The sequence below is a fragment of the Notothenia rossii genome, assembly GCF_949606895.1.
Source record: "Notothenia rossii genome assembly, contig: scaffold_268, whole genome shotgun sequence".
Classification (NCBI taxonomy): domain Eukaryota; kingdom Metazoa; phylum Chordata; class Actinopteri; order Perciformes; family Nototheniidae; genus Notothenia; species Notothenia rossii.
The window spans coordinates 47,501-56,908 of NW_027639753.1; the positions used below are offsets into that span (position 1 = coordinate 47,501).

Consider the following 9,408-nt stretch of genomic DNA (forward strand, 5'->3'; position numbering starts at 1 on the left):
CCAATGTAACCGGTTAGAACTCAAAGTGCGATGAGGTCTTAAAATGTATGGAAAGGGTCTTAAAAAAGGTCTTAAAAGGGATTAAATTTGACTTCAGGATTCCTGCATATACCCTGTGTTTACATGCAGAGGCGTAAAGTTACATTTACTCAAGTACACTTTACAGGTACTTTACTTGAGTATTTCAGGTTTATGCTACTGTGTACTTCTACTCTACTACAATGATTCTACTTTTACTCAAGTACAAGATCTGAGTACTTTTACTCAAGTACAAGATCTGAGTACTTTTACTCAAGTACAAGATCTGAGTACTTCTACTCAAGTACAAGATCTGAGTACTTTTACTCAAGTACAAGATCTAATGGCACTTTTCCACGGCAGCACGTAGCATGGTTCTTTTGCTTTTCCACTAGGGGTAGTTCCGGCTCAGGTCTACTTTTTCACCTTTTTTCTGGAACTCCAAAATCGAGGTTCTTCCCGGGCCAACAACCAGGCTGAATATGCTAAACTAGTGACGTAAACACTCTCGACTGCTGATTGGCCAGAGAGAATCGTTGGCAAGGGGGCTACAACTACAACAAAATGAACATATTTTACCGTGATTTAATTATAATACATGTTTCTAAATGATGCCGAGGTAACAACGTACTGATACCGGTTAGTAAAAAACATGAATTAATGCTTTGACAAGTCTGCAGACAGACGGCAGGCGAAAAACCTTTTTAAAATGCGTGTTTTGTGAATGGAGATCGGCTAAGCTAACGTAGTAAACCCGGCTTAGTAATACGTGCTAGGTCCTGCAGTGGAAAAGCGCCATAAGTACTTCTACTTTTAACGGTATGGTTAGGCCAGGCTCACTTTATGCTGCGTTTCCATTAGTTTAGTAGCTGGGGCAGTATCTATAGTAACGCAGTGTATGCGGAGCCGTGACGTCATCTTCAATGCGAAACACAAAACCAAAACATCAGCCGTTAGCTGTTAGCCTCAGAGCTCACAGCTCTTCATATCTGTTCAGAAACTAGACAAAAGTTAAACAAGTACAAACTACAGACTGTCTGTGTCATGGGGAATACAGTCGCTGGTTCATTTATGTCTCGATAGGCCGTTGTTGTGAGTGTGGACGGTCGGAGCATATAATGCAAGTACAAGATCTGAGTACTTCTCCTTTGATCACGTTTCGGAGGGTATTTCGTTTGACACCGGAAGTTCATACTCTTCTTTCGAAATGCACTTCCTGTTGTGAGTCCGGCTGAGACACGGATCGTTTGTTAAAAAACGTCTAAAAGAAGGAGAGATTTCAGGTAAAAGTCATAACCATTGTGTTTATAATGTTGTGTTCATTGTTAGCAGTAAAGTTTCATTGATTTTTACACCCATTGAACTTCGCGTTCATGTATCTATAGCTACTTTTACTAGCTCTGTGCTAACAGCTAGCAGCTAACAACATGACCTGATTTGAGTTTGAATGTATTTTGTAGCTCCTGTTTCTTTGATAAGTATGATTTATACACACTATAACGGCAGAACAGTTATTCAGCTCAATGTGAGTGTTTCCTCTCTTTGTAACGCCAATACATGGCCCTCAGCAGCTCAACCAGCACGAGGAAAGCTGATTTCATGTGTCTGTCTGTGTCTATCTGTATGTCTGTGTCTCTTTCCGTCTGCCTGTCTGTCTCTGTCTGTCTGTGTCTCTGTGTGTCTGTCTGTCTGCCTGTCTGTCTCTCTCTCTCTCTGACTGTGTCTCTGTCTCTCTTTCTGTGTGTGTGTGTGTGTGTGTGTGTGTGTGTGTGTGTGTTTGTTTACCCACCCACAGGACCACACATGTCAGTTTTAACCAGAAAGTGTCCACATCCCTTCTCTCTGTGGACTGATTCTGACCACCATGAGTAGTGTTGAGACCATTGGATATAGAGAGCACAAGATAAACACTATTATCTCTACTGTGGACACTTTATATTCCAAAAAAGAAACCATCTGTTCAATCCAAATGGTCCAGAGTCTCCTAAATCTTCAAATGTAATAAAAGCCAGCCCACAGAGAGAACAGATATGGTTACTCTCTGGTTCAAACTGACTTTCTTGATCCAGAAAGTGTCAGAAATGGATTCAGCATCCCCACTAACCCCCAACATGGTCCAAATCTACCAAGACATTTACTCTAGTCCACATATTCTGCTAATTAAAGCAACTCATGCTAACTGTGCTAATGTCCCAGCATCTGCAGGTTAGCATCCGGCAGTTTCTATGATCTGGAGACCCTACTGTACATTTCAATCATTAAACTTTGGGGTCTCAACATCTCCGGATCCCAATAAGACCATCTGCAGGCGGACCATGATATGAACCTGTTCTCTAATTCTCTCTCCAGGTATACCCCCCCTGCAGCTGGACGCCATGAGGCTGCAGTGGAGGTGATTCTCGGGGGTGTTTTTAACCATGGAGGATCGGTCTGCCGGCTCCTCTGAGCCCAACAGCCCCGAAGCTCTGAACCGAGGCTGCCTGCACCACGACCTGTCCGTCTTAGTGCCCGAGACCCCCAGGTACCACGGACATGTCCTCATATCAGTGTGAGAGGAGATGGACTCGTCACTCAAAGCTCCCCTATCATGCAGAATGCACTCTCTGATGTCTCTTATACATAACCAGTGTTGGGCAAGTTACTTTAAGAAAGTAACTAGTTATAGTTAGTACAAGTAACTAGTTACTTTAGTAGTTACTAAATTATAAAAGTAACAACTTTACTTTAAAAATTAGTTAGGTGTTAGGTGCTGTCCTGCACACAGTCTACATTTGACCGTAATATCTTTTGCGTCCTTTATCCCCACAAATTGAAAATAGTGGTTATATCTCCAAGAGAGGGGGGGGGGCTACAAGGATCTGTTTGGGGTTTGGAACAGGACACTTCAGAGACATGTCCTTAGTAACAGCTGGAAGAGAGAGGGGGGGGGGGGGCTACAAGGATCTGTTTGGGGTTTGGAGCAGGACACTTCAGAGACATGTCCTTAGTAACAGTTGGAAGAGAGGGGGGGGGGCTACAAGGATCTGTTTGGGGTTTGGAGCAGGACACTTCAGAGACATGTCCTTAGTAACAGCTGGAAGAGAGAGGGGGGGGGGGCTACAAGGATCTGTTTGGGGTTTGGAGCAGGACACTTCAGAGACATGTCCTTAGTAACAGCTGGAAGAGAGGGGGGGGGGGGCTACAAGGATCTGTTTGGGGTTTGGAGCAGGACACTTCAGAGACATGTCCTTAGTAACAGCTGGAAGAGAGGGGGGGGGGGCTACAAGGATCTGTTTGGGGTTTGGAGCAGGACACTTCAGAGACATGTCCTTAGTAACAGCTGGAAGAGAGGGGGGGGGGGCTACAAGGATCTGTTTGGGGTTAGGAGCAGGACACTTTAGAGACATGTCCTTAGTAACAGCTGGAAGAGAGAGGGGGGGGGCTACAAGGATCTGTTTGGGGTTTGGAGCAGGACACTTCAGAGACATGTCCTTAGTAACAGCTGGAAGAGAGAGGGGGGGGGCTACAAGGATCTGTTTGGGGTTTGGAGCAGGACACTTCAGAGACATGTCCTTTGTAACAGCTGGAAGAGAGAGGGGGGGGGGCTACAAGGATCTGTTTGGGGTTTGGAGCAGGACACTTCAGAGACATGTCCTTAGTAACAGCTGGAAGAGAGAGGGGGGGGGGGGCTACAAGGATCTGTTTGGGGTTAGGAGCAGGACACTTCAGAGACATGTCCTTAGTAACAGCTGGAAGAGAGAGGGGGGGGGCTACAAGGATCTGTTTGGGGTTTGGAGCAGGACACTTCAGAGACATGTCCTTAGTAACAGCTGGAAGAGATGGGGGGGGGGCTACAAGGATCTGTTTGGGGTTTGGAGCAGGACACTTCAGAGACATGTCCTTTGTAACAGCTGGAAGAGAGGGGGGGGGGCTACAAGGATCTGTTTGGGGTTTGGAGCAGGACACGTCAGAGACATGTCCTTAGTAACAGCTGGAAGAGAGGGGGGGGGCTACAAGGATCTGTTTGGGGTTTGGAGCAGGACACTTCAGAGACATGTCCTTAGTAACAGCTGGAAGAGAGGGGGGGGGGGCTACAAGGATCTGTTTGGGGTTTGGAGCAGGACACGTCAGAGACATGTCCTTAGTAACAGCTGGAAGAGAGGGGGGGGGGGGGCTACAAGGACACTTCAGAGTCATGTCCTTAGTAACAGCTGGAAGAGAGGGGGGGGCTACAAGGACACTTCAGAGTCATGTCCTTAGTAACAGCTGGAAGAGAGGGGGGGGGGGGCTACAAGGACACTTCAGAGTCATGTCCTTAGTAACAGCTGGAAGAGAGGGGGGGGGGGGCTACAAGGACACTTCAGAGTCATGTCCTTAGTAACAGCTGGAATAGAGGGGGGGGCTACAAGGACAATTCAGAGACATGTCCTTAGTAACAGCTGGAAGAGAGGGGGGGGGCTACAAGGACACTTCAGAGACATGTCCTTAGTAACAGCTGGAAGAGAGGGGGGGGGGGGGCTACAAGGACACTTCAGAGTCATGTCCTTAGTAACAGCTGGAATAGAGGGGGGGGCTACAAGGACAATTCAGAGACATGTCCTTAGTAACAGCTGGAAGAGAGGGGGGGGGCTACAAGGACACTTCAGAGTCATGTCCTTAGTAACAGCTGGAAGAGAGGGGGGGGGCTACAAGGACACTTCAGAGACATGTCCTTAGTAACAGCTGGAAGAGAGGGGGGGGGGGGCTACAAGGACACTTCAGAGTCATGTCCTTAGTAACAGCTGGAATAGAGGGGGGGGCTACAAGGACAATTCAGAGACATGTCCTTAGTAACAGCTGGAAGAGAGGGGGGGGGCTACAAGGACACTTCAGAGTCATGTCCTTAGTAACAGCTGGAAGAGAGGGGGGGGGGGCTACAAGGACACTTCAGAGACATGTCCTTAGTAACAGCTGGAAGAGAGGGGGGGGGGGGCTACAATGACACTTCAGAGTCATGTCCTTAGTAACAGCTGGAAGAGAGGGGGGGGGCTACAAGGACAATTCAGAGACATGTCCTTAGTAACAGCTGGAAGAGAGGGGGGGGGGGCTACAAGGACACTTCAGAGTCATGTCCTTAGTAACAGCTGGAATAGAGGGGGGGGCTACAAGGACAATTCAGAGACATGTCCTTAGTAACAGCTGGAAGAGAGGGGGGGGGCTACAAGGACACTTCAGAGACATGTCCTTAGTAACAGCTGGAAGAGAGGGGGGGGGGGGCTACAATGACACTTCAGAGTCATGTCCTTAGTAACAGCTGGAAGAGAGGGGGGGGGGCTACAAGGACACTTCAGAGACATGTCCTTAGTAACAGCTGGAAGAGATGGGGGGGGGGGGGGCTACAAGGACACTTCAGAGTCATGTCCTTAGTAACAGCTGGAAGAGAAGGGGGGGGGGGGGCTACAAGGACACTTCAGAGTCATGTCCTTATACAATAGGAGACCTTTAATGTTCTAACCTGTTGTCTGGTTTTCAGCCCGCTGCTCTCGGCAAACGGAGGAGACGCAGTCGCTTCACAGACGCACACTTCAGTCCTGTGAGTCCCTGCTCACACATTCTGTATTCAAGCATAATGCTGACTTCCTGTCCTGACGCTGACTTCCTGTCCTCAGGTGACTTCCTGTCCTCAGGTGACTTCCTGTCCTCAGGTGTCTTCCTGTCCTCAGGTGTCTTCCTATCCTCAGGTGATCTCAGGTGGCTCTCTGGGTCTTCCTCATAAACCCAAACGCAGACGTCTGGCTGCAGCGACGGAGCAGAGCGTCGGCTTCTTCCCTGCTTCGTCTCTCAGAACGTTTCCTCAGGTCAGCTGGCTGGAGTCCTCGCTGTTCACTGCTCCCTCCTCCTCCTCCTCCTCCTCCTCCTCCTCCTCCTCCTACCTCACCCCAGTGTCAGAGACAGGCGGAGAGGGTGTCCACAGTCCTGAATGTCTCAGCGTCCGGTTGAAGAAGCGTCTGGATGCAGCGACGCCTCCTTCCTCCTCCTCGTCTGAATCTCTGTCCTTCCTCACTGCCGAGGAGAAGCAGTGGCTGAACGACGGAGAGCCGGGCGACTCCTCCACAGGTGAGGAGGACTCGAGACATCACATTTAGCTGAAGCCTTTATCCAGAGAGACTTACAATAAGTGCATTCGACCAACAAGATACAAACTTGAAGAAATCAGAATCATATAAGTTCATCAGGTTTCATAGAGCCAAACATTTCAAGTGTTACTCAACTGGCTTTAGATCAGCCAGCCCTTTATTAGTATATAAGTGCTTTGTTAGTAATTCTATCTCTGGAAGTGGAGTCCAAAGAGATGAGTTTTCAGTCTGAAGAAGATGTGTAAGCTTTCTGCTGTCCTGATTTCAATGGGGAGCTCATTCCACCATTTTGGAGCCAGGATAGCAAACCCACGTGTTTCTGCTGATGGGAACTTGGGTCCCCCTCGCAGTGCGGGTGCAGCGAGCTGTTTGGCTGATGCAGAGCGGAGTGCACGTGCTGGGGTGTACGGTTTAACCATGTCCTGGATGTAGGAAGGGCCAGATCCATTCACAGCATGGTACGCAAGTACCAGAGTCTTGAAGTGGATTCTAGCAGTTACTGGAAGCCAGTGAAGGGAGCGGAGGAGCGGTGTGGTGTGGGAACATTTAGGAAGGTTCAAGACCAGACGAGCCGCTGCATTCTGGATGAGCTGCAGAGGTCGGAGGGCACATGCAGGTAGACGAGCCAGGAGGGAGTTGCAGTAGTCTAGGCGTGAGATGACGAGAGCCTGGACCAGAACCTGCGTCTCTTTCTGGGTCAGCTGGGGACGTATCCTCCTGATGTTGTAAAGTGTGTAGGAAGGAAAAGCAGTTCAGTCTTATCAAGGTTGAGCTTGAGGTGGTGAGCAGACATCCACTGAGAGATGTCTGCTAGGCAAGCAGAGATGCGTGCGACGACCTGGGTCTCTGAGCGGGGAAAGGACAGAATTAGTTGGGTGTCGTCAGCGTAGCAGTGGTATGAAAAACCATGCGGGCTAATGACAGACCCGAGCGAGTTTGTGTACAAGGAGAAGAGGAGGGGACCGAGAACAGAGCCCTGAGGGACCCCTGTAGTTAATTGACAAGGGTCGGACTCGGACCCTCTCCAAGTTACCCTGTAGGTCTTTGAGGTATGAGGTGAGGAGGGAAAGTGCAGTGCTTGAAACTCCAAGTTCTTGGACAGTGCGAAGGAGGATCTGATGGTTCACCGTGTCGAATGCAGCAGACAGGTCCAGAAGGATGATGACAGAGGAGAGGGAGGCTGCTTTAGCCGTGTGCAGTTCCTCAGTGACAGCAAGGAGAGCAGTTTCTGTTGAGTGACCTGCCTTGAAACCAGACTGGTGCGGATCCAGAAGGTTGTTCTGATGGAGATAACAGGAGAGTTATTTAAAGACAGCGCGTTCAAGTGTTTTAGACAGGAACGGGAGGAGAGAGACAGGCCTGTAGTTTCTAACATCAGACGGGTTGAGAGTGGGTTCCTTTAGGAGAGGGTTTACTCTTGCCTCCTTGAGACTGTTTGGAAAGTGACCAGAAGTTAGAGAAGTGTTGATGAAATGAGAAACGGTAGAATATCAGGAGCGATAGTCTGAAGGAGGTTACAAGAGGCGTTGTTACTTATCACCGTTGCTCAGCAGCTACAGATGAGCTATGAAAGAGTCCCAGGCTCCTCCAACAGAGCAGCTTCAATATATACAAGACATAAAACACATGAAAAGAACTATACAAAAAGTGCAAGAAGAAAAAGAGTAGGCTAAAGAAGTGAAGATACACATGTCAACAACAACAATAAGGATGTATTGTCATAAATAATGTCACGACTGGGTGTTTTTGTTCCTGGCACATCAGACACACCTCTGATATCCGTCAGAATAAAAGTCCATCAATAAAGTTATTATATTCAGACGTTTTTTAAAAATATTTATCCTTTTTTGGGGAAATATTTGAAGATATTCATATTTATATTTTTTATTTGGGTAAATATTCACTTATTTTTAAAATTATCTTAAAGGTCTCATGTCCTGCTTCTCTGGTTCTGACCTGTGTGTGTGTGTGTGTGTGTGTGTGTGTGTGTGTGTGTGTGTGTGTGTGTGTGTGTGTGTGTGTGTGTGTGTGTGTGTGTGTGTGTGTGTGTGTGTGTGTGTGTGTGTGTGTGTGTGTGTGTGTGTGTGTGTGTGTGTGTGTGTGTGTGTGTGTGTGTGTGTGTGTGTGTGTGTGTGTGTGTGTGTGTGTGTGTAATCCAGCTCACACTGTCCGCTCCTCGGAGCAGCGAGCCCCCCAACACGGCACCCAGACCCCACGCAGCATTCTCACCTGTTGTCATTACTGGGGTCATTTACTGGTTGCTAACAAACGCCATTGTAAAACATAATCACTGATGTTCAGCTGTAACGGTGGTGGACTCATCAGAACAGAGTGGGCGAGCTGACCAATCAGAGCACAGGGAGGGGAGGGGGGGGTTGGGGCAGGAGCTCCAACAAGCCGTGTAGGACAGAGAGTGAATACACATATACAGAGATGCTGAGAAAGCAATGAGAGTTTGGAACGTTGAACAATGTGAATCTATTCTAGACCTCAACATTGGAACTATGATCAGTAGAGATGGCCGTGAGTCACGGGACCTTTAAAAAATAATCTCAAAAATTCAAACTTTTTTCATACATTTCAGATTCATTTCCTAAAATAAATGTTCTTAAAATATAGATTTCTTTCCTGAGATTGTGTTTCTGTTATTGAGGATATCTCTGAGTTGCTCCTGATCTGTGTCCTCCCTCAGCTCCACTGCAGATCGTGATCAGTGACGATGACGAGGTGGTGCGCTCGGCTCAGCAGGAGGAAGACGAGGCGTTCGCTCGCAGTCTGCAGGTAACGCCCTCACCTGTAGACACGCTCACCACTACTTCTACTTTGTTGTTGTTTGTTGTCTTCTTGTTGCTTAGCAGCAGTCTGAGTGTCTTTGTGGTCGTTCTGCATGTCTTCAAAGTTGTTGCTCTCTCTACTCAGGCTCAGTTTGACCGGGAGGAGACCCACAGCAGACCCCATGACCACCACCACCACCACCACCCTCATCATCATCTTCATCACCAGAGGCATCACGGGGTGAGACGGGCGCTTCTAGTCGACCTCTGCTCTTCTTCTGTGGTGTTCCCTCTGCATGTAGAGGGTCTGAAACGCCTCCATTGGACTCCTTTGTTTACTTCCAGAACATAGTGACATCACTACAGAACACTCGCGCTCCTATTGGCTCGCGCTCCAACACATTGCACGGGACATCTCTTAAGAGGTTGACCAATCACAACAGAACCGGCCAGCTGACCAATCAGAGCAGACTGTGCGCTTGTGTCTTTATTTTTTAAATACACACATTTTGTATCTCGAG

The 9,408-nt window shown here is 48.2% G+C and overlaps 1 protein-coding gene across 1 annotated transcript; it reads left to right on the forward strand.

Annotated features, from left to right (window-relative positions):
* Nucleotides 1–5,274: 5,274 nt before the first annotated feature.
* On the forward strand, nt 5,275–9,400 carry LOC307027443 (uncharacterized protein; the record flags this gene model as incomplete). Its single annotated transcript, XM_079695689.1, has 5 exons — nt 5,275–5,283; nt 5,510–5,569; nt 5,646–6,093; nt 8,806–8,894; nt 9,033–9,400. 5 exons carry the CDS (start codon nt 5,275–5,277, stop codon nt 9,237–9,239), a joined length of 813 nt encoding a protein of 270 aa, XP_079551815.1. The 3' UTR covers nt 9,240–9,400.
* Nucleotides 9,401–9,408: the final 8 nt, after the last annotated feature.